The sequence below is a fragment of the Colletotrichum acutatum genome (genome assembly GCF_030867785.1).
Source record: "Colletotrichum acutatum strain CBS 112980 chromosome Unknown BDZ83scaffold_35, whole genome shotgun sequence".
In the NCBI taxonomy this organism is placed as follows: domain Eukaryota; kingdom Fungi; phylum Ascomycota; class Sordariomycetes; order Glomerellales; family Glomerellaceae; genus Colletotrichum; species Colletotrichum acutatum.
The window spans coordinates 120,514-147,251 of NW_026849029.1; the positions used below are offsets into that span (position 1 = coordinate 120,514).

The following is a 26,738-nucleotide window of genomic DNA, read 5'->3' on the forward strand; positions in this document are numbered from 1 at the left end:
CAACTCCATTGGACTGCCTGTCTGCAATCGCCGCACAACTCATGCAAGTTGACGGTCGCACATGCAAAACGAGGCTGGCTGGCGGCTTTGCTTTTTCCAGGGAGGCCTACGACGTGGCCAAGGCAAAGTCCCCTACCTGCCTACCTCACGGATCCCGCCCGCAGCGCCCGAGTGGGGCTTCAAACCATTGATGGATCTCGACAGTCAGATTCCCCATTTCCCCTGGATCCATCAGAGAGTCATGGAGACGCTGCTCTGTCCCAGTTTTGCGCTCCCACGAGACTCTGCAACGGGGGAGGTTGGAGCTATTCATAATCACCAGCCTCCCGTCCTTGGATCATCCCAATTGGCACCATATAGTCAATGGTTTCAAACCAAAGCCATCAAACCAGACGAACCGGTCGGGACACACGGGCGGGAGCTCCCTTGCAATGCACCTGGTTGCCGTGACGACTGGATGGCCCCGGCTCCCGCGCTAACTGTAATTGGATACCCTTTCTTCGGCACTGAACGACCATCGCTCTCCGCCGCCGACGGGATCGAACAGAAGACAACAAATTGGATGTCTTTGTGTGGATGGATCACATGAAAGTCAAAAGAGCTTGGAAATCTTTCTCACTGTTGTCTGTTCAACAAGAGAATCATGGGGTCGCGGCAGGAAGGACGCAGGAGACTGTCGTCCAGAAAGGCAAGAGATGACATTTGGGCAACGAATGAGGCCGAAAACCTCAAAGCGATTGGCGATATCAGCTGTGTCTCTTACAAGGGATATCTATCTGATGGCTTCGTGTCAGTTCGATGGCTTATGGTTCAAATGCTTCGAAGCCAGCCAAAGCTGGTAAACGATGGCTTCGCTGCGCGGGCTCACGCATCTAGTAAAGACCATACGCTGCTTGCGTTCAAGTTTGACTTCGAGTTACTTCGGAAAATCACCGTCAACCTAAAGATCCTAAGACCGGACTGGAGACTGCAATTGTAGAGTAAGTGCTTGAGCGACCAGTCCTAGGCGTTATGTCTGTAAAGTCATCGATGCTACTGCAGTCCTTTTGATCTGCTGAGCCGCACCGCCTGTACTCTGTAGAATGGCATGCGAATATGACATGCCGTCTAGACCATCATCACGGGATTGTCTCATGCGCTAGCCATCCTATGATTAAGAGCGTACGGAGTAGAGAGTCTATTCGCTGATCCAACGTTTTGTTGATTCGAGCATTCGGAACAATGTGTTTACAACGGATCCGTTGAAGATCGGCAACCCTTGGACTGACTGTATTATCTGTTCACGAGCAACGTCTCGAGTGCAACTTTAAGGATAAACACTTTGTTTCGTCTTATTTGAGTTGGCATCTGTCACCACAAGCCAGTGGCACGGAGCTCTAATTTAGTATGACAGCTCTCCGTCTTTGCTTGAAGCTCGAAATGTGGCGCTACCAGTTCGGTGTGCGTCATCACGGCCAGCTCGGGATGAGAGATGAAAAAATCATCATGAAACCAATCCCCATCATTAAAGCCCATAATTCCAATTGAAAGCACTCGAGTCTCTTCTTATCTAATAAAAGATTATACAAAACTCAAAAGCCCTTTGAAAACCCCGAATAATTGGCAGAAAGATCCGACGAACATTGAGTGACGTTCCCGGTGACAGACCAAGCACGTGACGTCATCGTGGCGCATTCCACAATTGCAAAGCTCTTCAGCCACGAATGCCCCGCGATTATTCATTCGCATCACGAACTCCTGCCCCTCACTCGACTCAGCGCAATCAAGTCTTTGCAACACCTAAGCCGCCACAAAAGACTGGCGCGCTCGCATTGTTAAACGAACTATACGAAAGCTCCAGGAATCGATTCACACGCAGTCATGAAGCAGCGTTTCTCCTCCATCGACGTCAAAGTCATCGCCCACGAGCTTCAAGAGAGCCTGACGACCCTGCGACTGGCCAACGTCTACGACCTCTCCTCCAAGATCCTGCTGCTCAAGTTCGCCAAGCCCGAAAACAAGAGGCAGCTTATTATCGACTCTGGTTTTCGATGCCACCTTACAGACTTTACGCGCACAACTGCCGCGGCGCCCTCGGCTTTTGTGGCGCGGTTGCGCAAGTTTCTCAAGACGAGGCGGTTGACGTCTGTTAAGCAGGTTGGAACGGACAGAATTCTGGAGTTTCAGTTTAGCGATGGCCAGTACCGTCTCTTCCTCGAGTTCTTTGCTGTAAGTAGCTAACTTTGCCTGCCTGCGGCGAGAATCCACCACTGACTTTTCCCTCACACAGAGCGGAAACGTCATTTTGACCGACGCCGACCTCAAGATCCTCACACTCTTGCGCAACGTTCCCGAAGGAGAGGGCCAGGAACCTCAGCGAATCGGATTGAACTACTCACTAGACAACCGGCAGAACTTTAACGGAGTTCCCGACCTCACGAAGGAGAGAGTACGAGCGGCGCTGGAGTTGTCGGTCAAGAAGAGCGCGACAGCTGTCTCTGCGGGGAAGAAGATCAAGACGAAGCCTGGTGACGAGTTGAGGAGGAGCTTGGCGACGACGATCACCGAATTACCGCCTATCCTTGTCGACCACGCATTCCAGATTACCAAGTTTGACGGCACTAAGAAACCCGCAGAGATTCTCGAGGACGAGTCGCTTTTGGATGCGCTCCTGAAGGCGTTGACTGAGGCTCGGAGTATTGTGGAAGTCGCCACTAGCTCTGCCACGGCCAAGGGCTACATCTTTGCAAAGTACCGATCGAAGCCGGACGGCGCGCCAGCAGCGGAAGGAGAGGAGGCCAAGAGATCGGATCTTCTTTACGATGACTTCCACCCTTTTTTGCCCAACAAGTTTGCAAACGACCCCACTGTCAAAGTAATCGAGTTTGATGGCTACAACAAGACTGTCGACGAGTTCTTCTCGTCTTTGGAGGGCCAGAAGCTGGAATCAAGACTGACCGAACGAGAGGCCGCGGCAAGGAGGAAGCTTGATGCCGCCAGGAACGACCAGGAGAAGCGCATCGAAGGACTCCGAGAGGCGAAATCCCTCAATGTCCAGAAGGCTACCGCGATCGAGGCAAACGTCGAGCGTGTGCAGGAGGCGATGGACGCGGTTAATGGACTGATTCAGCAAGGCATGGATTGGGTCGATATCAGCAAGCTCATTGAGCGCGAGCAGAAGCGACACAATCCCGTCGCCGAGATCATTAAGCTACCGCTCAAGCTTGCGGACAACACGATTACCTTGCTGCTAGGGGAGGAGGAAGAAATCGAAGACGACGAGTCCAACTACGAGACCGACTCTGATGCATCCGACAGCGACGAGGAGGAGACTAACAACAAGCAAAAGACTTCAAAGCATCTGGAAATTGATATTGATATCACCCTGTCGCCTTGGGCGAACTCGAGAGGGTACCATGAGCAGAAGAGGAGCGCCGCTAAAAAGGAGGAAAAGACGGTCCTGCAGTCTCAGATTGCGTTGAAGAATGCCGAGCAGAAGATTCAGGCAGAGCTGAAGAAGGGCCTCAAGACGGAGAAGGCTGTCCTTGCGCCAATCCGGAAGCAGATCTGGTTCGAGAAGTTCACCTGGTTTGTCTCTTCTGATGGATACCTGGTTCTGGCAGGCAAGGATGCGCAGCAGAACGAAATGTTGTACAAGCGCTATCTCCGCAAGGGCGATGTCTACGTTCACGCCGATATGCACGGCGCCGCGACCGTCATCATCAAAAACACCCCCAGCGATCCGGGGGCGCCTATACCTCCTTCAACGTTGGCGCAGGCAGGCACAATGGCCGTGTGCAGCTCGAGTGCGTGGGACTCCAAGGCAGGCATGGGCGCATGGTGGGTGAACGCCGACCAGGTTTCCAAGTCTGCTCCTACCGGAGAGTACCTCCCCACGGGTAGCTTTATGGTCAGGGGCCAGAAGAATTTTCTTCCTCCTGCACAACTTCTGCTCGGTCTCGGCATCATGTTCAAGATTAGTGAAGAGAGCAAGGCCAGACATGTGAAGCACAGACTGTATGAGACCGCTGATGTCCCGGCTTCGGCGGCCGATAGCGCGGCACCAGAGACTGCGACTGATGCTGCTCAAGCTGATGACGATGTCCCGGATGATGCTTCTGATATTGGATCTGAGGACGATCAAGAAGATGAGGAGCCGCGCGACAACCCTCTGCAGAATCTTGGACAGAGTGGACAGGATGATTCAGAGGAGCAGCTTGCATCTGAAGAGTCCCCTGCCGAGGAGTTGTCAAACCTCAAGATTGAAGAGGACAAGCCTGCGGAGCAGTCCGCCGAGGGCGAAATCGAGACAGCAGAGAAGGAAAATGAAGAGGAAGAGGAAGAGGAAGAGGAAGAAGAAGGAGATGACGACGAAGAGGAGAGCGACAAGCCAGCCACAGGACAAACGTCAACCCCCACAGAGCCATCGAATGCACCAAGCACCACCACGACCGAGAAGCAACAACCAGCCAAACGAGGCCGACGCAATAAAGCCAAGAAGATTGCAGCCAAATACAAGGACCAAGACGAAGACGATAGGGCAGCAGCCGAAGCCCTCTACGGCTCCGCGCGCGGCAAGCAACGAGCTGAAGCCGAGGCCCAAAGTAAAGCGGACCGAGAAGCCCAGCTGGCATACCAAAAGGAACGTCGCCGCGCGCAGCACGAGAAGCAGCAAAAGGAGACGGCCGAGCACGAGGAGATTCGCAGGCTGATGAACGAGGAGGGCGTAGAGGTCTTGGATTCGGATGAGCTGAGCAAGATGACGCTGCTCGATTCGCTGGTCGGGTGGCCTCTCCCCGGCGACGAGATTCTCGAGGCGATCCCCGTGTGTGCGCCGTGGACTGCCATGGGCAAGTTCAAGTATAAGGCCAAGCTCCAGCCTGGCGCGGTGAAGAAGGGCAAGGCGGTCAAGGAGGTGTTTGAGAGGTGGAAGAGCGATTCGTCCAAGAAGGGCGCGCTCGACGAGCGGGCGCAGGATAAGGAGAAGATGTGGCCGAGGGAGGTGGAGCTTATGAAGGCGCTCAAGGCGGAGGAGAGTATTAATGTCGTGCCGGTTGGTAAGGTACGGGTTATGATGTCTGGCGGGAGCGGAGGGTCGGGGGCCAAGGGGCAGCAGGGCAAGGGGGGACGTGGTGGGAGGGGATCGAAGAAGAAGTAGAGGCTGATGAGTTTGAGGTTGGTTGTGAGGATGAAGTCCAGGTATGCATCGACTGTATCTATAGAGAGGGTCTCTTAGGTCTCTGAGGGAACTTGAGAACACCAATTGCATCCATCACCCATGCTTCTTCTAGTCATTCCCGTCTATCGATGAATGTCCACCATCCACCATTCACCACCCTCATATTCGTGAACCTACTTCTTCCCCCTCGTAATCTCAAAAGCCCTCAAGACATCCAGCTTCTGATGCTCCGAAGTCCACTCAAACACTCTCTCCCCGCATCGATCAGCACGCACCTCCTCCTCCGTAGCCCAGACGAAATCGTCGTGCTCCTCGGGGTCAATCTCAACCTCCGCCTCCCCTCCCCCATCCGCGGAGGTCTCAACTTCCACGAGGTAGGTATACTTCCTCCACGCATCGCGTCCCTTGAAGTATTTATGCGAATCCTTCACAACTCCATCTCCCGCAGTCGTCCCCTCCTCCTTCTTTTTCTTCTCCTCCGCAATCCCACCATTATCAGACAGTTGTCCGACCTCAATAATCCCAACACCACCCCTCGATAACCCCCACGCCTGGTCCCCAGCCACAGCCTCCGCTTTTTCACCGGCGCCAGCACCCTCCCATTGGTAACATCCCACCAGCGCCACGAATTTCGTCGCGCGGAGGCCGGTTTCTTCCCAGAGTTCGCGGGCGGCGGAGGCGAGGGAGTTGGCGTCGAGGGATTCTGCTGCGCCGCCGGGGAGTTCCCATCTGTGGGGGAGGGCGGATTCTTTTGCGGAGCGTTGGAGGAGGAGGATCTTGGGGGTGGTTTGGAAGGGGGAGAGGACTGCGGCGCCTACGCAGAGGCGGTGGGTGTGGAAGACTTCTTGGGGAGGAGACGACGAGGATGAGGAGGTAGGTGGTGGATTGTTGTAGGGGTGGAAGCGGAGGGTATAGGGGAGGAGGGAGGGTGATGTTGTGTAGTTGAGAGGCGGTGTTGGCGCTGCGGGAGGCATGTTGGTTGATGAATTCTGTTACGGCTCTTGGAGTTTGGTTAAATTGAGGGAGTGCAGACGAAGGAGATGATGCTTCGATGATGGTTGGTTTTGTAGATCGTGGGTGCCTGGATGGCGCGTCGTAAATTCCGAGTGCCTGGTTGTAGTGGTACGGGTGCCTGATGGTTGGAATGTCAGACGGAAGGCAAGGTGCAGGTGCACTGGCGTTGGGGCGCCGTTCCGAGGACGGAGGCGGTGGCGCGGGGGTTGAGTCACTTTGCCGATGTGGGGCACGGCTTCGGCGCCGGGTGCCGGGTGTCAGGTGACTAGCCGGATTCGGTAAGAAGTTCTTGCAGGACGCTGGGTGTCGAAATACTTTTGTTGGAATTTCTGTGATGTTCGGGCAGCGATTGGAAGAGTATACTTCCTGTGGGACTATGTAATTGATGAACAGATGCTTGCTAACGATGCCTCTAGTTGTAAGGCACTTGGGTCCTGATGTGACCCACGTCTTTGATTAATTCCAGGCCTGCAGTTAACCTCGACTCGTTGGTTCTTCGATTTCTTGACATCTGGGGATTCTTAGAGGATGTTATTACCTGGGAAATGATTCTCCCTGCCGAACTCATACACCTTATAATCGTCTTCGCTGTCGTCTTCTCCGCTGTCATCCTCATCGCTATCGTCCTCATCGCTATCGTCCTCATCGTCGTCATTGTCGCTCTCATCACCATCGTCCTCATCTTCCTTATCCTCATCTTTCTCTATATCATCACCCTCATCATCATCACTCTCATCGCTCCCATAGCCCTCCAAATCTACCCCAACCCCCCACATCGCCTTCCACCGCTCCAACACCCACAGCACAACAATCGTCAACATCCCAACAATCATCCCAAAGAACGCCAACCCTCCGTACGCCACAGGTACATACTCCCAAACCACCAACTCCACCACCGCATCCCAAGTAGCCATAAAACACAGGTACATCGTCGCCCGACTCAGCACACTCCAGCCCCAGAAGCGAAGACCATACCATAGCCTCCTGAAGCACTCATACTTCCCGTCCTTGGGTACTCTTTGGGCGTCGAGCTTCGTTTGCGAAATGTACTCCACAAATGCGCAGTTGACTTCGCGGAGAACGAGTAGTAGGGAGGCGTAATGTCCCCACGTCATTTGAAACTCTTCAACCTCGTTAGAAGGCGCTGCCGAGGCCGAGTCATACGCGGCAGAGAGGTCCTGTGCAGGCGCGACGAAATAGACAAACGCATTGATCCCCAAAGAGATAATCTCCCACGTAGCAATCCACTCCCTCCTCGGAATCCGTCGTCTCCTCTCGCGAAAGAAGTGAACAGAGAGAATAAACCACAGCACCACGGCATCAACCCAAATCGCAGACACCAAGTTTACTAACCCAGCGATAACTCTATCCACGATATGTTGGTTCGCGTAGGCGAAGATTGAGAAGAAGGCAAAGATCCAGGGATGGGGCGCGATCTCCGCAATCAAGACCAAGACTACCGTGGTAAAGAAAACGTAGCTCATAAAGGGTTTGATGAAGATGGAGGTGATGGTGTGGAGGATAATGTCGTCTAAGCAGCCGCAGATGAAGTTTTTCGCCCGTCGGGAGATGAGATCGGGGAGAGATTGGAAGTAGGTATATACACCTCCCAGTTTGCTGGTCTCGTTTTTGGATTGGTCCATTGTTGACGGTCTTTGTCGTCGATTTCTGGTCAGTTGCCTGGTGGATATTTGTAATGGGGCTGAGGTTGACTTACGGTTAGATAACGCTATTCCTAGTATTCTCTTGCAATTTGATGTCAATACACGATGAGATAACACTAGAGCTAAGTTCTTCTCCTTAGTTTGGGTGTATTCGATGGTGCATAAGTCACAGCTGAGAATAAATCCTACAGGAAACCTGACTTGACTTATAGCGTTGGGACTTTCCATCTCCGAAACCAAGACCATAGTCGCGAGGCATCGTGTTGGACCAGGGCCATCGGAACGACCAACACGTCAACGGAGATACATCAAGCCTTTCGCACTCGAAGAGCCAATATCGCTAGGGAGTTTTCTCTCGCGTTCGGAGATCGCGACCATTTGGCCTTTTATAAGCGTTGCCGTGCACAGGAGAAGGAAGGAAAGCGGCAACCAAGTTGTTCTCAGGCAACATCATCCAGACCGATCCATGAAACTGTATCGAATAATCAAATTCCATGCTTCTCAGAAACTGTAGAAATTCTCAGTACATCTGAGCGTTACGACCGTCGTGTCATCAAGCTCACGTACGGACGATTTTGGTCCCGAAACTTCACGATGGGACTCGAGAGGACGTCTATAAAGTCACATGAGCCACCTGAGCGGCTACTAATAACGGGTCTCAAAACCTTCATAGTCAAGGTACCTGCGCGATGTGTTGTACCATGGACAGACGTACTCACGGTAAGAAACATTCGGAACTCAGAATCATGAACGCACGCATAAGCACGAGATGGAAACCCAAATACAAGCAGGGAGAATCAGAGAAAGATGCGCCAGAATCTCAAGCCCTCCAACTTCATCTGGCCGAAAAGCCCCTGCCGTAGACCGTGGGGACGGTCGCTTAGGGAACAAGCTGCCGTCAATGATACCATAGAGCCATCCATCCATCCATTATGTCAAGTTCACACAGGTACCACAGAGTCACAGAGCACCACAGTTCAACGTATCTTGAGCTCCCTGCGTTCCCACCCGAAATCCTCCGGACATACATGTTCCTCACTAAACCAAATCTCGAACATGCTTAATCTCTGCCAAGTCGATCCGCCATCGGACGACACCAACCCTAGACAAAAAAGATGAGCTTGTCCCGATAGGACTAACGATCCAATGCACAGACAGAGAGCCCGAGACTCGTTTGGCAACTCGTTTTGCGTAGTTCCGTAAGATTCCCTCGCAATTTCGTCCAAGTCGTTCAAACACGACCGAAAAACATTTGCTTCCGTGGGGCCAGGATTAGTGTTCGTCCACGATCCAGCCCTGGCGACGTATTTCTTTTCATCTGACAGGGACCACAATGCTTTGAATCCAAAAGTCAGCCCCGACACGAGGATAAACTCTATGGTGCCCTCATCTCGGTCGTCCATCAACTTGTAGATCCGCTCCTTCGTCATGGAAGCCCACTTGAAGGTGAATCCATCCGCGTACCGAAGTGAAACTTGTACAGCAGGCACAAAACACACCTCATGTACGAGCGAACGATATTGTGGGGTCCATGGCAAAAGCTTCGCCAACTCAGACTCCTGCGAGACATGCCATCCCAGCCACGTCCAACTCTGCCCCCCAGCGCGTCTTCGGGGCCACAGCGCCGTTGATGTATCCCAGAGCAAAGCCGACGAAAACTCGCAGTTTTTTCCAATCTTTATTCCACAAAACAGGACAGACTTTCCCATGTGCCCATGGTTGTAATGAGACTGGCATCCCTGAAATGCGCGGAAGACGTCTGTCTCAAAAGAAAGCTCCCGTCTTACATAGCTTCTCGCGTGTGGAATTGAACCTGGCTCATATAGACCATCCCAAGCGCTCCCGTTCTTTGGGCACATTTGATTCGGCAGGCCTTCGATATAGCTTTCTCCCTCCTTGCCATTCTCTAAAAGGGCAAAGTGGTCGGTAAAGTACAGTCGCCTCGTTGACAAAGCTGCCTCCTGATAGGTCCAAGCTCTCGTATTCCACTTGGAGTGCTGGATCTGCTGCTCAACCCATTCTGCTTCGGTGGGCTTCCATCTGATGGTATGAGATCCGATTTGGATAGTGTGAAATACTTTTCGTATTGTCTTTCCAACCCCAGGCAGGCCATAGTCCGGGCATCGGCCTGCTGCAGCAATGATCGTGATGCACGACCGGGCATAGACGAGGTTCATGTTGCGGATCTGGTCGTTGGCTTCTTTTGCACAATGCTGAGGGATGCAATAGCGATCGATCCAAAGATATCGGAATCCTAGTGCAGCTGTTACAGTCTTTGCGTCTTCGATGACTCGAGGCACTGATGCGGGCAATTTGCGGCCAGGCCTTAGACAATCGCTCTGTGCGGGCCCCCAAACATAACTCAGGGTAGCGTACTCGACTGCATCGAAAGACCCCACCGACGCGATGCAATCCTCGAGGTTGACAATTTCGTCCGTGAAGCAGTCTATGACACTCCACCCAGGAAGTCCCCGTCGAAACAGTCCTTCCCAATTCTGACCTCCCTCCGATTTGAGATGATGCGGGCAAGCTTCGCGCGCCAAGGCAGACTTGATGGATATTAAGTCTGCTGATAGTTCGGGCTCTGGCTGGCTGGGTTGAAGTAACTGAAATGTGCTCTTTTTGCCGGAGAAGCTGATCTTACTCGCCATGTCACCATGACTCGAACTTGGCTTACGGTCGACTTCATACAAATGACACACTTTGAGCTGTGGACGTGTAACTTTCTTGTCCGTCATTCGCAGACCATGACATTTCTGCGAAGAGTGCAAGTAATACACAAGGTAAGTGTGTGGCCCTAGAGAATGATATTTCCTGAAAAGCTTGTAGCAGGGACAACCAGAGTTATTCTTGGCGTGATCGACTTTAATGCCCACCATCTCTACCGTGCCGTTGAGATCATACACCATCAGCGCAAATGGAGAATCCGGGTCATCCCATCTGACGAAGCGTTTGTGAAGTTCGGCTAATGACTTACCCACCACATCTTTGGCATGATTAATGAAGGCATCAAAGTCGATGGATGCACAGGCCGAGCAGAGGTTGTTTTCACCGGATAAGAAGGAGGTGGCGCTTTCTGACATTGCTGTCACTGGAAACATTCGGATTTGGTGAATTTGGTGATAGCGGTGGGTTGATGGCGAATAATTGGAACTTGGAACTGAGCTCGAAACGACGACCAACAGTGAGGCTGTTGGATTGCTGCCTTGGCCAAGCACCAATCATGTCGCAGATGACTTCACGCGAAGCCTGACCTAGCCCTTGAGAGCTTTGAATGGTCCGTCCCATCGTGTCGAAATGGTGATTCGTGGAAAGGAATGTTTTGATCTTGATTTCGAAGGACGGAATTCGTCTTGCGTCAATTGATGCGCGAACGGTGTTCATCTGAAGACAATGAAGGCAACCATTAGCTGTCCGACGGCCCATCTTTGGACAAGAGGTCGATGGGCATAGCTGAAGCCTCGAAGGAAAGGATACAGATCCGAATGCGAGCGAGAACTGGGTTGCTCAAGATCCAACCAACGAATCGAGGGACTAGGAAGAATGGCCATTGTCGCTTCGCAAACCTGCATCGATGCAACCTTCCCCACCCCGCCCATCCTCCGTCAAGTCCGTCCGCAAGTCAACCAGGACGGCGGCTCGAGAGCCAGTCTAGGCCCCTGCAGCAGCGTGTTCGATCTGGGATGGGCCGCGGGCGGGACAGGCAACCTTGTCACATTGTTAGTTGTTGCGGCGCAGAGATTTCGCACCGACCAGGTAATTGGAGCTGAACGATCTATCCGTACTGTCAAGTTGCAGCTCCAGGGAAGGCCATAGATTGCTTGCCGTCTTGGCGAGGGGTCGAGCCTTTCCGTATCCACTGTGGGGGAGAGGAAAGAAGAAGGGAAAAGGCCTGGTTTGAAAACGACATTGAGGGCAAGCCACAAAGAGCAGGCCAGACCAACGGGCCCATGACGGATCACATTCAGACCTGTCCACCCAACTTGCATGTATTGGCGAAGTCAAGTAATTGACGCATGGGTGGCCTGAGCTGTCATTCCCTCCGTCATGCCCTCAAATAAAGCTCCAACGTGCTGTACTTTGGAGTTTCGCCAAGCTCCTGTTTGTGCGCCACGGCCGAGCGTTGGCTGATGGTGAATGACCAGTGCCTCGTACAACTGCAGCCGCAAGTTGCCTCCTTGTTCGTCGCATGATGCAAGTTCAGGCTGAATCTGCGCTTTTAAAGATCGGTCCATCTCCCAGAATCCTCGTCAACGTCTTGATGTTTCGAGTGGCGCAGAGTCGACAACAAAAGAGCCCGACAGCGTCAGAGCAAGCTCTGATCGGAACCGACCGAGGCTGAAGCATCGGAGCGAAAGGCGGTGGCCGTTTTTGACTGCGTACATCGTCCAATGACCGCAATGACGGGGCTTTCGACAGCAGATGAGCAGACAAGCGAGATGCTGTTGGCATCTGGTGGAACCGCTAGAACACCGTCTCTAGAAGGGCTCCAAGACAAAGAACACAAGGCTCATGTCTCTATAGGCATCGGATCTGAGACACTTTCTGCGAGCAGACACGAGCTGCCAGCTGCTTTTGCGACGCGAGAGGATGATGGCATCCCTGGTCAGGCATGGACCTCAAAAAAGCAATATGTGGCGCCCGACGGTCAACTCGTGCTCCCGCAACACGAGGAGGGAAACTCCGGGTTCTCTTCTCAACTTGCAGAAAACACAACAGAACCCGCGATTGCGCATTCAAATCAGCAACGAGTGATCGACTCAATGACGGACGCGACAGCATCGACACCAGCAAAGAAGGAGAAGCCGCCCAGGCTCGATCGGCTACCCGACGACCCCGCGGCGGCCAAGCCAAACACTAGCGAACCCACGGAAAGGACTCAAGCAGCACCCGATTTTGAAATTGCCAACCGGAACGCATATGAGGCGAACCAACACCTGCCTCGCGATGCATTTTCTGCGTTGCGGTCACCTTTGACGCATCCCAATGGCGTCCCGATTTTTCCAGATCTGTCGGCCGAGCAAGAGGTCACAGAATCGTCGGAAGCCGCAACGCAAGCCGAAAGCTCCATCGTGGCAGACAGTGACGACATGGCGTCGATTTTCGACGGCACAGAGTCGGATGGAGGATACGGCAGCGACAGTGCGACAAATGCCAGTACGTCCGTCACGTCGTCAGTTCGAGATTACATGTACGAGAATGGGCGACGCTATCACCGCTTCCGAGAAGGACTGTACAACTTTCCCAACGACGAGGTGGAGCAGGAGCGCGAAGATATGAAGCATGCCATGGTGAAGCTCCTTTGCAATCAGAAGCTGCATTTTGCACCCATTGGCGAGTGGCCGCAGCAAATCCTGGATATCGGGACGGGAACAGGCGCGTGGGCCATTGAGAGTAAGTTGGGAGACTCTGATTCTGGCAGAGTTGATGAAGAGTTCGTAATGCTAACGACGATGTAGTGGGCGACCAGTTTGAGAGTGCAACAGTGCTGGGAGTCGATCTCAGCCCCATTCAACCGGACTGGGTACCGCCAAATGTCAAATTTGAGGTTGACGATGTGGAAAGTTCGTGGCTGTATCCGAGGAATCATTTTGATTATATCCATTCTCGACACACGGTTATGGCCATCAAGAACTGGAGGAACCTATTCCACAGGGCATATGAGTAAGTCTTACGTCCACGACTTGTCAATGACAGGCCTAACACGTTGATAGACACCTGAAGCCTGGCGGCTGGATTGAATTGCAAGAGATCCATCACTTCCCATCATCGGCATACAACGCCATGCCGCCTTCACACCCAGTGGCTCAGTATTGGAGTTTCGTGACCCAGGGACTCACGAGCCTCGGTATCGACTTTAATGCTGCCGCAGGTGATCGGCTGCCCAATATGATGCGCGAGGCCGGCTTCGTCAACGTGACGGAGAAGATTTTCCACGTGCCGCTTGGCACATGGCCGCGAAACAGGGTGCTCAAGACAGTAGGCATGTACTGGAGGACGATTCTTCTCGACGGACTGCAGGCGATTGCTCTCGGCCCACTGACCAGAGGGCTGCTATGGACCCCAGAGCAGATTGAAATGTTCCTCGTCAGCGTGCGGCGGGCGTATCACGATAATGCGGCCTTGATGTACATGCCATTGAGGATCATGTATGCGCAGAAGCCGGCGTATGGGGATTTTCCTAGGTATTCGTAGTGCACTGAGGAAGAGCTCTTAGGTATCAGTCTTAGGGCGGACTTTGCCTAGAGATAGGGTCTGTAGCTCCGTGGAGGGCCATTAGCGTTCAGTATTGAGCGAGTGTCTGTTCAGAACTTCTGCAAGCGGAGTGGGTTTGTGCGACTTTGACGAGTTTGGTGATGTGTAGGTTCGGTATGGTCGGTATTACGGACGTATCATGTATGGGTTTCTGCTTGGCGGGGGGATGTGAAGAGTGACGAGATGGTCGGCTAGAAGGTGCACATGGGTAGCCGCATCGTGGCCGGGTCTTGGCGACGAGAGGCGAGATTGCGAGAGGAGCATAGTTTTCGTGATGAGGTGACATGGGCGAGCGCTAGACAACGAGCTTCTGCGGTGTCTGATGGAAGAGGAATAGGATCAAGTAATGTGGTGCAAGCCGTGGCTTGGGAGGAGGAGAAAGGAGGGCGGAAGACGGGCGGCATTGGCTGACGGAGCACGTTGCCGTTGCATTGCAAGAAGACGACCAGGGATTTCAGGACGCCATTTCCCAGGTCCGGAACGGCGGGTACCCTCTCTCGTGCTTTTTAGCAGGGGAGGAATGGATGGAACTTGCATGGAAGCCGTCAATGGTTCAGTTCTTAGGTTCCTTCCGAAAGAAAAAACAGAGAGAGACATGTCCATACCCCGTAGCGAGGGCAAGAACCACTTAATTCCCGCTGTGGTTGCAGGTTGAGACTCCACCTGACGGTAAGCCTCAAGATATTGGGAAAGTCCATTGGTCAATGGTTGGTCAGGTCTTTCCACGTTGTTGACGGGATGGAAGGACCGGGTTGTGATGGTGCTGTGCCGCACCTTCCCAACACTGTCAACTTGTCAAGCCCAATTGGCAAGTGCGCAGGACAGCCACGCTTGCCCAGTCACCGGTGTCTTGGAAGCCGCCCGTGGGAAGGTGCCTGCCGCCTGAGTGGTAACGAGGCGGGGTATACCCAAGGTACCTTACCTCAGGTAGGTGGAAGGGAAGGGACAGCCCGTTGTGGTGCACCCATACTGCAGGCAGTGAATGACTGGCAACTGCACTCGTCTGCACCTTCCATGCTTTCCCCTCCTTGCCTTCCTCCCTGACTCAACCAAGCCCAGGTGCCACTGGTCAGTCTGCCACGCTGCCACCTACCAGGAGACGCCAGACGGGACCTGGGAGGATTGCCTTCCCTCCCTTTCCTATCCAGGAAACCTCCCACACAGCCCAGGCCTGCCATCGATCAACCAGAAACTTGACATCTGACCACGGCAACTATGCGAGGAAATATGACCAGTCTATTTCCCGTTTCTTCCTGTCACGTCTATTCCGAACCCACGCCGGTCAATTAACGAACAGGTTCCCAAATCAACGGCACTGCAGAACTCCCCGTCCAACGACGGGCGGGATTCGTCAACGAATTGATACGACGCTGCCACCGGTCAAACTACCTCACCTTACCTTACAGGCTCACAGTCCTTCCATGGGAGGGTACTCAATGGCAACCACCCCTTTTGTCTGCCCTGTCCCATTTGGTTCCAATTTACCCGTTCGACTCCCGGCCGGGCCCCTGTCCGTCTCGCTGATCCCACTTCTCCGTCATCAGTCATCAGTCCTCATACGGTTTCGGTCTCGGTCGACTTTCAACTCTGAACGGACAGCTCACCATGACATTTGTCGACGATGCCATTCCAGAATTGCTTCGCCACGGGACCTGATGAGCTTAACAGCCATACAGCTTAGCTTGGGGGAGCTTGGGACCCTGAGCGATCGTCGATGGCTCCGCGCCGGCGCATGGCCTTCGTCCGAACAGACTCTTCTAGCCGCCAGCCACTCCCAAGCTTAAAAAGCCCAGCGACTCAAGGACAAGGAGAGACTTGGACGCAAAAGGCACGCAACGCAGACGGCAATCCCAGCCCATGGCGTCGGATCCCAAAAGCATGGACCGCCGCTAGCTAATGAGGTGTCGTCGCAATACTGAGCGATTCAGCGCCCATCCCAGTTCCTGTTCCGTCCAAGGCCCACGCTCGGTGAACCAAGAGTTCCATCCTCGCTGTTTCGTTCCATTTGTGTCTACCTACCTCCCGTCAGTACCGTACCTCTCTGCCTCTGCCTACCTATCTAGCACTCTGGGTCCCTACCTTACCTAGTACCCATCGCCCAATGCTGTCCGTCTTATTAAACTGGGATGTATCCCTCCTTGCCGTCCCCTTGGGTCCCTCTGGTGTTTTGATGAGAGTTTTCGATTGTTTTCCCCCAAACTTCTCGGCGCTCACAAACTCATCACCGCAAACTCACTGCAAACTTGTTTACCAGACAATCCGTTCAGACCTCAATTTCCCGTGTTCGTACTTCGCAGTCATTGGCGAACTTGGTATAAAACCGTCACCGTTTCTTTTGCATGCCAGCTGGCCCTGATCTGTGTCAGTCGAGACCGAGTCCGTGTCCTCGGGTCCCTCTGTGTCACAATCGTTCCGAGCGTCGCCGCAACCCTGTCTGTCACCTCTCTCCGCGAATCTGTCGCCCAACCCATTTCAGAGGATCGTGGGAATCGACTATCGTATAGTTCTGAGGCATTTGGAAGGTGTGTACAAGTGCCTTTCTACAAATTCTTTCCCTCCTATCGCATGCCTCTCCAAGCAGCCTCCCGAATAGTCCTCTGCCCCCATATCTTCTTGCCCCGCAGCTTCATTTTCTGGCGCATCCCTTCACCATGTACCTGCCTTAGCCCAATCTAGCTCAATCTCAAGCTCGAGCACAGATGGTTAATGAAGGCGGAGTCTGCGATCAACGATGCTAGTGCTCCTGTATCTCAAGCGGGTGAACCGCCCCCTTTCCTGGCGCGTGCGATTTCCTTCACCCATGCTAACTGGAAAAGCACAAAGTCCTCTCGACACCCGCAGACCTCCAACATCTTTGTTCTGACTCCCATCGCAAAGATGAACAAGTTCAAGTTTAGCAACTGGCTGGGTACCAACCCGTCACCCACCGCCGCAGAGGTCGAGCAGAAGAAGCAAAACCGACGATCATTCACCCCATTCATCACTCGTTCTGCCGCCAAACCCAGAGACGATGTCCCCAATGGAACGCCGATTCCAAAGTCCACGCCTGTCGTCGCCTCGGAGAAGCCTGCGTATACGCCATCGAGGTTAATGGAGCTTGCTAAGAAGATTGCGTCCGAAACAGAGAAATTGGAGAGGTATATGCAAGAGAACAACCTGCCAATGCCCACCTTGGATCCCAATGGCCCCGGCGACTTCCCCAAACTTCCCGAGGACATCCAAAAGAGCCGTATGGAGATTATCTTTGCGACGAGAGAGCTCGAAGCATTGGCTCACGGGCCAAGAGAGGACGTTCGGTGGAAAACGTGGAGTGTGAGTAGAGAGATCGGGAAAATGGTAAAGGTCGCAAGCTAATTAGTTGGCAGTATCAAGACAGTCTGAGTCTTCAGCTTGTCAACCACTTTGGCATCGGTAAGCCCATGACTGCAGAGCTGGGAGGTTTCTCTACCGCACTCGAGACTAACACTTCCCAGCCAAGCTCGTACCCATCGACGGCACTATCACACTGGCAGAGCTCCAAACCAAGACGACAATGGACCCCGTCAACCTTGCCCGTGTGCTGCGTCATGTCATGACAAACCGTATCTTCCGCGAACCGTCCCATGGAGTGATTGCGCATACCGCGGCATCGCGCCTCCTGGCCGAAGACCAAGCCCTTCAGGACTGGGTGGGCTATAACCTCGAGGACAACTTCCCGGCGTCTGCGCATGTTTTGCAGGCTCTAAAAGCGTACCCAGAAGCCACGTCCCTCACGCGGACCGGCTTTAACTTTGCATTCGACACCGTAGACAAGGAACCAATGTTTGTCACCTTTGGCAAGGATCCTCCTCGTGCCAAGCGATTCGGCGGTGCCATGCTCAGTTTGACGGGCGGAGAGGGCTACGAGGTCAGGCATCTCGTCGACTCATACGATTTCGGAGAGATTGACGCCAGAGGAGGAACCATGGTCGACATTGGCGGCAGCCATGGATTCGTGTCGATTGATCTGGCCAAGAAGTGGAAGAATATGAAGTTTGTGGTGCAGGACCTTCCCAAGACTGTGGATTCGGCGCCAAGCCCGTTGTGCGACGACGCTCAGGTTGCAGAGCGCGTTCAGCTCATGGCGCACGACTTTTTCAAGGTGCAGACCGTCAAGGATGCCGATGGTGAGTTGTTTGTCTCGATCTGTTGCCAGGATTGCGTTGTGGGGAACGCCCCAATACTAACTGAGCCGCACAAACAGTCTACTTCTTCCGTTGGATCATGCACAACTACTCGACGCCCTACGCTATTTCCATCCTCAAGAACCTCGTTCCGGCACTGAAACCCGGCGCCAGGGTAGTCATCAAGGACCACTGCCTCCGCGAGGCCGGACAGGAGACGCCCTGGGACGAGCGTATCATTCGCAGCATGGACATGGTGATGCTAGCGGTGCTCAACGCACAGGAGCGCAACGAGGACGAGTACCGCGAGCTCTTTAGGGCCGCGGACGAGCGATTCGTGTTCAAGGGCGTGATGAGGCCCCCAGGCTGCAGGATGAGCATCATTGAAGCGGTGTGGGATCCCGAGACGGAGAGTGAAGGCGATGGCGAAGGTGGTAGGATTGAGGCGGATGCCCAGACGGACGCAGGGTCCGCTGATTCTGCTGTTGTCGTGGAGGTGAAGTGATTGCGATTGCGATGCGATTGCGATACGCTGCTGTGTATTCCTACCTTACCTTAGTTTTGCCCGGATGCGCGGGCCTCCCCTCCTGTGTGCGATACCCAGTTCTTTTTGTTAGATTGTTTGTTCAGATTCCTATTATTTCACGGAGATCCCCGAAATGATCGATCTCGGGGATCTAATCATAATGCCTGCACAAACAAACAAAAAAGCAATATGCGAGATCTTTGTTACAAAGTAGTGTTTGTGTTGTACCTATTGTTTGTCGAATGGATCGGAGGATCGGACCCCACATCGTGGGGCAGCTTCCATCCTTTCAGAGAGCAGAGCCCCCGCGGAAGTAAGGTACATGAATTGTTTGACGCGCACATTTGTCATCAGTCAGCATTGGCCTGCTGGCGAAATGGCATCGCGTCACATTTCGGCTTCTATCTTAGTCATACTGTGAAGATTGTAGGTTCGATCCCTACGTAGGTCGCAAGGAAATTATTTTTGCATTTTCCGTGATTTATCATGAGGTCGTTATTCAATTGAGGATAGCGATTTGGGCATGTTTATTTTAATTATTTTGGGGCAGTCAAATTATGGTCTGGGTAACCTCCGATTCTTTGAACTCAAAATTGAGATGGAATGAAACTCAAGTCTGCCAAGTAGCCCAGACCACCGACACGCACCACCACCACCACCACTGCTACTACCTTACTTATGCCTTCCAATACTTCTCCAACATCTCCCTCACAGTCAAAGGCTTAATCTCAGGAAACAGCTCATTCAACGACCCCTTTCCGCCCTCGACCTTCCCCAAGCCAGTCGCCATCCACAGCTCAAAAATCGACAGGAACCACTGTAACCTCTCTTTGGGGAACTGCGCATACGACGCCTCGTGGCCGGGTAACTCTGAAATCTCGGACCTCTTCAGCTTTTCCACGTCATCGTAGACCACACTAAACTTTTCGCCCTTGATCTCCTCGGCCAGCTTGACGAATTCGTTAAAGGTGAGTTCGTCGCCCACGATGCGAAGTTCGTGGTCTACGGGCCAGGTGGGGAGGTCCAGCGCCGCGACGACGTAGCGCGCCACGTCAAAGGTGTATGTGAATGTCACGGGGGTGTTGCCGTCGCCTGGGATCGCAGCGGCGGCGTGGGCGATGTCGAGGACGATTGTGCTATGCGGGTGGTGGGATTTGAGGGCGGGGGGAGCAAAGTACTCTAAGAATGTGCCGTTGTGGACGGCGGCGTATTCGAGGTTTGTCTGGGAGAGGGCGCGGAGGGAGGTGAAGTAGTGTTCCAGCGGTGGGAGGAGGGCGACGCCGCTGTGACGGTGGTGATGTGTTAGTTGGGGACTTTGCAGTAGAGGCAATGAATGATGGACAGGCTTACTCTTCGGGATACCGCATTGCGAACGAGCTAGGGATGAACCGCTTCGTCGCGGACGAGAGATCTGCCGCCTTGATGAGGTTCAGCTGCGACGTCGCGAGGGACGTGGCGGTGATGCCGAATGCGCTGATGACGGTATGAATATCGTGTTCTTCGAGGAACGTCTTGAGGGCGTCAACGTTTGCGTAGTCTATCTCGAACGTTGGGGCCAGGGGAGTCTCTCCTGGGCTGGGGGCCTTGCGGGAGAGGATGAAGGCTTGGTGTTTTGTCTGCGTGGCTAACACTTCGATGAGAGTGCGGCCTACGGCACCGGTGCCGCCTGCGATTGCGACGTTGACCATTATTGCGAGGTGGGTGGCGGTTAGATGGGCGAATGTGTTTGGGGAGCTGTTGTGAGGTCTTTTGGGGTGTTGGTGATGTTGGGACTTATATCTCGAGAGAGTGCCTCGATCTTCTTTCCGAAGAGATTATCATGGCATGATTTCGAATATGGAAATCAGTGATCTGCTCACGGTGTTAACGGACGTAAAACACGTTCGATGTAGTTTGCTGACATTTCCCCAGAATCGTCGGTTATAAGCCGTGTCGAACACCCCGTTGACGATTTGACTCCATTTTCTCGGCGGCCGCGGACAGCTTGGAGACATGTATTCTCGCGGGCGGCGTTGAGGGGCAGGTTTTTGTTCCGGTTGGTTTCTTGTTGTGAGCCGTGCCCGGGTCCGGTCTGACGGAATTGTGGGCATGTTGTTTCGCCGAAAACCTGCCTATTCTGGGTGCCACCGGGCGGGATGTGGGTGGGCTTAGGAGAGCCGGTTTCGAACTACCTGCAATATTTGGAGATGGACGATGTGTGTGATTGAGAGAATGACGATGATGGATTTTTGGAGTTTTGTAGAGTATTGGAAGGCTTCGAGGATGGGGGACGGAAAACGCTTCAGGTGATTACGACTAAATCTGCCATCCAAACGGCCCCTAGGAAGGAGGGGTTAGGAAAGAGAAGACGATCTTTCTTCCTTTCCCTTCCTGCCACAGTCGTTGAGGAGAATGCGCTTGAGGAGTTGTGAGGGAACTATAGGTGCGATCTCAATCTTCTCGGCCACCTTGATCCCACGCTTTTGGTTTGATTTCCTAAAGCCGATATGTTTCTCCTTTGGTCCCGATGAGCACAGTACCCAATGTAGGTAGAGAGCTATGTGGCGAAAGACAGGACTACTGGCGCGGGACGCCTTCTGAACCCTTCATCTGCTGTCTTTCTTTTTCGCGATAGCTTACTTTAGAGTGCAGTTGAGTCCCTGCCAGCGCTAATCGTTAGACTACATCATTTTGATGCCTCGAATCAGCTTCCAAGCTACTTCCACATATCTTCGTCCCGAGGAGATGTGGGCTATGTCGAGGGGTCCAAAGCGATGGAAAGGCGCTGGCGATTGGAATCACCAGCAGCCAGCGCAAAGATTACAGAGTTAAACATGGTCGCAATCACAAGCATATGATTCCTCATGGTGAAACGCAATGGTTCTTTTCTCCGATGTAAAGGCAGGCCCCCAGAACCAGGACCTGGCCCTCACCGGCCAGGCTCCGGCTCCGAGAGCCCGCAAACACGCAAACCCCCCCTTTTCCCCTCCCCCTTCCCTCCCCTCCTCCCCCTGATCTTCATCGCGCAGACACCTCCCCGACGATACCTAGCCAGCTTTAACAGCTGCTAGGCATCGCCGGTGGTGTCTGCAGGGAATAGGCCGAGGCCCAGGACAAGAAGGCCATGGTGGTGGTGGCGGCAGCGGCGGTGGTGTGACGAAGCCTCTTAAGCGCAGAGGCGCTCCTTGACGGCGGTGGCGGCAATCTCCCAGAAGATTCTCTCCATCCGACCGTCTTCGGTCAAGTCCTCCGGATCGAGGACCTCCTCGAGATCGAAGGGCTCGAGGAGGTGGGGACCGTAGTCCTTGTCCGAGTCGCGGTGGAAGATGATCCGAACCGAGAGAATCGCCTTATCGTTCTCATCGTTGTTTCCATCCGGTTCCAGAGTCATCTCATCCGACTGGGTCGCGTACACCTTGTGCGCCTCGAGACGGAAGGTGTCCTCGACCATGTCCTCGGCGTTCTCACGGTCGTAGTCGACGAAGACCATGTTGGTGGCGACGTTGTAGTTGACGACGTAGTGGTTGCTGTCGCCCTTCCACTCGTTCTCAAGGCCGCGGAAGAGTACGGTGATCTGGTTGATGTTGGGGTACTTGAGCTGGCTGACGTCGATGTTGGCGACGGGCTTCTTGTTGAGGAAGTTGTGGTAGAGAAGCGGGTAGTCGTGTCCGTCGGTCCAAGCGCTGAAATCTTCCATGACGATGCGCACCATCTTGAGCTGGCAGTTGATCTCGTCTCCAAGGTTGGGATTGATGAAGCCGGGGTAGAAGGCGGAGCCGGGAATGTCGGTCTTATAGCCAAGAGAAATCTCGTCGGTACGAGGGTTAAGGTAGATACAATCGACACCGGGAGCAAGGAAAGCCGCCTCGGCAAACTCGTAGTCCTGCATATCGACAGGGTCAATGAGATCAGGGTGGTAGACAATGGGATCATTCGGATTCTTGTCGATGCAAATGTAAGCCTTGAGAAAGGCGTGGAAGGCCTCCTTGTTGACGAAGGCAAAGGCAGGGTAGCCAGGGCGGCGCGCGTTGGCGTCTGCGTTCGGACCGATACCGACAAGCTGGCCAGAAGACTCGGCGACCATCTCCTAGATGACCGAACGGACTGCAAGCGGGAGGCGGTGGAGGCTGGTAGCGATGGGGGTGGTGTCAGACGAAGTGCCGGCATCCAAGGGGGAAGACGTGATCTCAATGACGGCGCCGGAAGCGTTGGAAGCGATAGCAACGTTCGAAGACTTGCCAACCGAAGGGCAGGACATAATCTCGATGACTGCATCAGGAGAGTCGCCGGCGACGGCGATGTCGGAGGAGTTGCCAACGGAGGGAGAAGACATGACCGAGACGACAACGTCTGCAAGGTTGTTGGCGGTGGCCAAGTTGGGCGAGTTGTCAGTCGATGGAGAGGAAGCGATCTCGATGATTACATCAGAAAGATTGTCGGTAATGGCCATGTCGGAAGAGTTGCCAACTGAGTGGGAAGACGTGTTCGAGACGACAGTATCTTCAAGGCTGTCGAGGGTGGCGATGTTGGACGAGATCTCAATCGCGGAGGAAGAGGTGGTCTCCATGACCGCGTCAAATTGCTCATTGGTAGCGACCGCGTTAGACGAGTTGCCAACCATGGGAGAGGACGTGGTATCAATGGCGATGTCGGAGTGGTTGTCGACGGTGACGTTATTGGACAAAGTGCCAGCCTCAGGGGAAGACGCGGTCTCCATGACGGTGTCGGTAGGCTTGTCAGCGGCAACAGCTTTAGACGAGTCGTTGGTAGAGGGACAGGACATGACGGTGTCAGTGAGCTTGTCGGCAGACTTGCCGGCAGCAACGTTAGACGAGTTGCCGAGCGAGGGAGAAGATATGGTCTCAACGACGATGTCAGGAGGATTGTCGGTAGGGGGACTGTTGGACGCAAGGGAAGTTTGCTGAGCCATCGTCGATTGTTTGGTAGACTGTGATGATGAAAGCTCTTGGTGTCCCTGAGTTGTAGGAAGGAAGAGAATTTCGGAAAGAAGGGAGCTCAGTGGGAACCCAGGAGTAGATTTAGACAGATATTCCGAGGGATGTCACATGATCAATGGGCTTGCTTAGTCGTGATGGCCTCCCGTCTGGTGTTGAGAAAGGTGCTTCAAAGCGGGAACCATCATCATCGTGAGTTTGGGCGGGCTGCTTTGTTGTGAGGTGCTCTCGCCCGTGATGTGGCGGTTGCTTGCTGGTGAGATTGTCGGGTGGGATGACTCCTCGTCTGGCGCTCAGACGATCACTTTCAGACGGATTCATACCTTCAGACGAGAAGGTGTTCGGACGAGTGAGATTCGGTGCTGCTCTCGGCTGTGGCTGAATAGAGTTATCCTCGAGTCAATCTCATCCTTGGTCTTACAATAGCTTCGTCTGAGAATGGCTTCAGTCCAGGCCCACACCCAAGATGAAATTGTCAGTACCAGTTCACTCATTCTTCCTGTCAAAATCCCTTCCAAAGGCAAAACAGATTCTTGTGAACTCGACAAAGAACCTCAAAAGACAGACTTGGGAGGGAAACTATATCAATGAGGTAAAGCACTGACAAGGGAACGCAAACGATTCAAGGAAAGTTCAAAGTTTTTTGAATCTTTTGGTATTTGTCGTCCTTTGTGAACATCTCCCTTCTCTGCCAGTTCTCTTATGGTCTCATATATTGGTAGTCGATCCAAGTGGGTACGGGAGTCAGTGGTTGAACAACACTGGTGGGGAGAGCAATGTCAAGAATGCAATATGAGAGAGCTTGATGAAAGGCGTGTTGCTACATCTCAATGACCAAACATGACGGATTTCTCTTCGGCCTCAAATCGAATGGAGGATCCGACACGACGTTTTGAAGACATATGCCAGCCGGAAGAGAAGCCAAACTTGCAAGCCCGCGTCGGCTTAGGATCTGACCAAGCGGACATCAATTGGCAAGACAGTGTTGGGTCCACTTCGACTGGGATAGTAAAATACTTCTACAAGTTAGGTTGAGAGACGACGTGATGGTTGAGTGATGAAGCAGAGCGAGAGTAGGAGAATAGAGGTATTTGCTCTCCTTTACGGAGAGAGCTTCGAACTCGGCTCTGAAGCCTTGGGATACCAAACAGTTGAATAGAAACGGGATCCTCTCATTTTAGCCATGAAATATCAAGTCAAGATCCTTCGTGCCGAGATCTCATAACGAGTGGGAGGACTTGGTGGAGGAGGAGGCGATCCTAAAGGATTCGGTTTGGGGGAAATCGGGCCATCTCCTTGTAGCATCTACGTAGCCACGAGGTCACAGATGAAGCCGAATTATCCATACCGGAATCGCTTCAACAGAAAGAAACTTTGGAGTCCGCCCTTCGACATGCTTAATAGTAGTAATGTGAAGACTTATCTACTGAAACACTGACTCTGAAAGTCCCTTGCGTACACACGTCTTGCTTCCTGACAGACTGAAAGTATCCGAGAAGGCGTTCACGACACCGATCACTCCTAACTTTCGCCCAGGCGCATCGAGACGTATTCCATAGCAATCTTCCAAGTAAGGTGCATCTTGTGGAGTCCATTGACGGGTAACTAGGCGTCAGTGACCCAATCGAGATTGCTGTCGCGTAAGATGTCGATGCGGATACCGCAACTATCATTCGGGTCGACCTTGAAGTAATCGTCAGGAATTCGATCGTTCGGCCGTATACCTCCAAGGTACTCGCTACGTAGGGTCGACTCGTGATAACAGTAGAGCCTATTGGTTGGCAGTATGTAACGAAAATAAACCCCCATGCCACGCAGGGATAATCCTGTCGGACCTTGCGGCGTGCTCCTTGGTATTGGAATGCAAAGCAGAGAAACCAGGTGGATGACCTCGAGACATGGAAATTGAAGACTGGGAAGTGGAATGGGTCCCGCTGAGGGGCAAAGGGTGAAAGGGCTGTAAGAAAAGAGGTTTTCGCCTCTATCAAGTCTTCGGTTGAATATCCGCTGCAGGAAGCAGGTGTCGTGTAAACGCACTTTTCGAAGTCGCTTTTCGATATAGCTCGGGAAGGTTGGCGATGTAATCAAGTCCCCTAAGCCGCCAACCTTTTCACGCCACTGAGGGCTGGCGAGCGCAAATCGGAAGCCCCCTAGTCTGTCGACGATCGTACCGAGAATGAGGGTGTCAACATCAGGATTGAGGTAGACATGGTCTTTGACAAGCCAATCAAAGGAACTTGTGTTATGAGGCATGCCCGTAGACTCTCTGATCAGTCGAATGTATATGCCCAAGAAAATTTTGCGACTTTCTCGATGAACAGCGGACATGGCGGGCAGACGACTTCTTCGGGCAAGCCAGTCCACCCTGGGGGCCACGGCCACGAGCCGTTCTTCGAGGGCCTCACGCCATACTATGCGTCTAACTTCCTTCGGCAAAAGTTTGAAGAGTTCGAATTCGACGAGTTCGGACATGATAAGCTGCTTTGGGTATCTTTTGCTGTGATGCGTGATGATGTGGCGATGAGACATATGATAATACGAGTAGACTGGTATACTGGGGAGAAGAATAGCAATGACAGATGCTGGCGGTCAGAGCCACGAAGGAAAACATGGGCACTGCCTCGCTTTCTCGTTGCTCTTACCCAACCTTCGATTAGAGACACATGCCTGCCATGCCTGAGGAGATACTACCTTCTCATGTTCGGCGAGTTGTCTATTGCCGCTTCCTTGGATGCGAATAGCCACTTGCCGTGCGAGTCATCGACACTACCTAGGTAGACACTTGTCCTCCGCAAGGCCCTTTCCAAGACGAGATCAATTTGCATGAATGGCCAACAAAGTGATGAGGCTGAGCGCGACTGAAGAGCCAATGAGTTCCCGTTGAGATTCGAATATCTAATCATGCCTTGGTCTCACTTCCATTGCATGTCTGTGAAAGTTGAAAAGTGATAAAGCGATCCCAGTGACTTATAACCTGATCCCTGTTATTCGCAAATCGCCCATAAGGCTTGCCGTAAATGTCCATCTTCCCCGAATACCTCAATC

General features: G+C 53.2%; 9 protein-coding genes and 1 non-coding gene across 10 annotated transcripts; 4 read left to right on the top strand and 6 right to left on the bottom strand.

Annotated features, from left to right (window-relative positions):
* Positions 1–1,564: 1,564 nt before the first annotated feature.
* Positions 1,565–5,351, top strand: BDZ83DRAFT_729841 (uncharacterized protein; the record flags this gene model as incomplete). The annotated part of the gene is made up of 4 exons (XM_060512827.1): positions 1,565–2,208; positions 2,270–5,041; positions 5,119–5,178; positions 5,271–5,351. Exons 1-4 carry the CDS (start codon positions 1,861–1,863, stop codon positions 5,349–5,351), a joined length of 3,261 nt encoding a protein of 1,086 aa, XP_060366139.1. The 5' UTR covers positions 1,565–1,860.
* BDZ83DRAFT_575234 (NUDIX hydrolase domain-like protein) lies at positions 5,332–6,132 on the bottom strand (the record flags this gene model as incomplete). The annotated part of the gene is made up of 2 exons (XM_060504786.1): positions 5,332–5,562; positions 5,593–6,132. The coding sequence occupies 2 exons, from the start codon at positions 6,130–6,132 to the stop codon at positions 5,332–5,334; spliced, it is 771 nt and encodes a 256-aa protein (XP_060366140.1).
* Positions 6,133–6,513: 381 nt separating this feature from the next.
* BDZ83DRAFT_617148 (uncharacterized protein) lies at positions 6,514–8,304 on the bottom strand. Its single transcript, XM_060508009.1, has one exon. The coding sequence runs from the start codon at positions 8,080–8,082 to the stop codon at positions 6,694–6,696; it is 1,389 nt and encodes a 462-aa protein (XP_060366141.1). The 5' UTR covers positions 8,083–8,304; the 3' UTR covers positions 6,514–6,693.
* Positions 8,305–9,600: 1,296 nt separating this feature from the next.
* On the bottom strand, positions 9,601–10,937 carry BDZ83DRAFT_650713 (heterokaryon incompatibility protein-domain-containing protein; the record flags this gene model as incomplete). Its single annotated transcript, XM_060510396.1, is given in 2 exon segments — positions 9,601–9,653; positions 9,665–10,937. 2 exon segments carry the CDS (start codon positions 10,935–10,937, stop codon positions 9,601–9,603), a joined length of 1,326 nt encoding a protein of 441 aa, XP_060366142.1.
* A 1,662-nt stretch (positions 10,938–12,599) lies between these two features.
* Positions 12,600–14,031, top strand: BDZ83DRAFT_575081 (methyltransferase; the record flags this gene model as incomplete). The annotated part of the gene is made up of 3 exons (XM_060504774.1): positions 12,600–13,230; positions 13,296–13,500; positions 13,551–14,031. 3 exons carry the CDS (start codon positions 12,600–12,602, stop codon positions 14,029–14,031), a joined length of 1,317 nt encoding a protein of 438 aa, XP_060366143.1.
* Positions 14,032–16,968: 2,937 nt separating this feature from the next.
* Positions 16,969–18,955, top strand: BDZ83DRAFT_775252 (O-methyltransferase; the record flags this gene model as incomplete). The annotated part of the gene is made up of 5 exons (XM_060515440.1): positions 16,969–17,028; positions 17,131–17,403; positions 17,457–17,502; positions 17,565–18,236; positions 18,314–18,955. The coding sequence occupies 5 exons, from the start codon at positions 16,969–16,971 to the stop codon at positions 18,736–18,738; spliced, it is 1,476 nt and encodes a 491-aa protein (XP_060366144.1). The 3' UTR covers positions 18,739–18,955.
* Positions 18,956–19,121: 166 nt separating this feature from the next.
* On the top strand, positions 19,122–19,210 carry BDZ83DRAFT_t124. Its single transcript has one exon. It is a non-coding gene; the product is annotated as a tRNA-Arg (tRNA).
* A 225-nt stretch (positions 19,211–19,435) lies between these two features.
* BDZ83DRAFT_718695 (NmrA-like family protein) lies at positions 19,436–20,447 on the bottom strand (the record flags this gene model as incomplete). Its single annotated transcript, XM_060512102.1, has 2 exons — positions 19,436–20,042; positions 20,110–20,447. 2 exons carry the CDS (start codon positions 20,445–20,447, stop codon positions 19,436–19,438), a joined length of 945 nt encoding a protein of 314 aa, XP_060366145.1.
* Positions 20,448–21,904: 1,457 nt separating this feature from the next.
* Positions 21,905–23,753, bottom strand: BDZ83DRAFT_791501 (uncharacterized protein; the record flags this gene model as incomplete). The annotated part of the gene is made up of 2 exons (XM_060515736.1): positions 22,840–23,753; positions 21,905–22,773 (listed from the first exon to the last, which is right to left on the bottom strand). Exons 1-2 carry the CDS (start codon positions 23,666–23,668, stop codon positions 21,905–21,907), a joined length of 1,698 nt encoding a protein of 565 aa, XP_060366146.1. The 5' UTR covers positions 23,669–23,753.
* Positions 23,754–25,298: 1,545 nt separating this feature from the next.
* On the bottom strand, positions 25,299–26,165 carry BDZ83DRAFT_575236 (uncharacterized protein; the record flags this gene model as incomplete). The annotated part of the gene is made up of 1 exon (XM_060504787.1): positions 25,299–26,165. The coding sequence occupies one exon, from the start codon at positions 26,163–26,165 to the stop codon at positions 25,299–25,301; it is 867 nt and encodes a 288-aa protein (XP_060366147.1).
* Between the last annotated feature and the right edge of the window lie 573 nt (positions 26,166–26,738).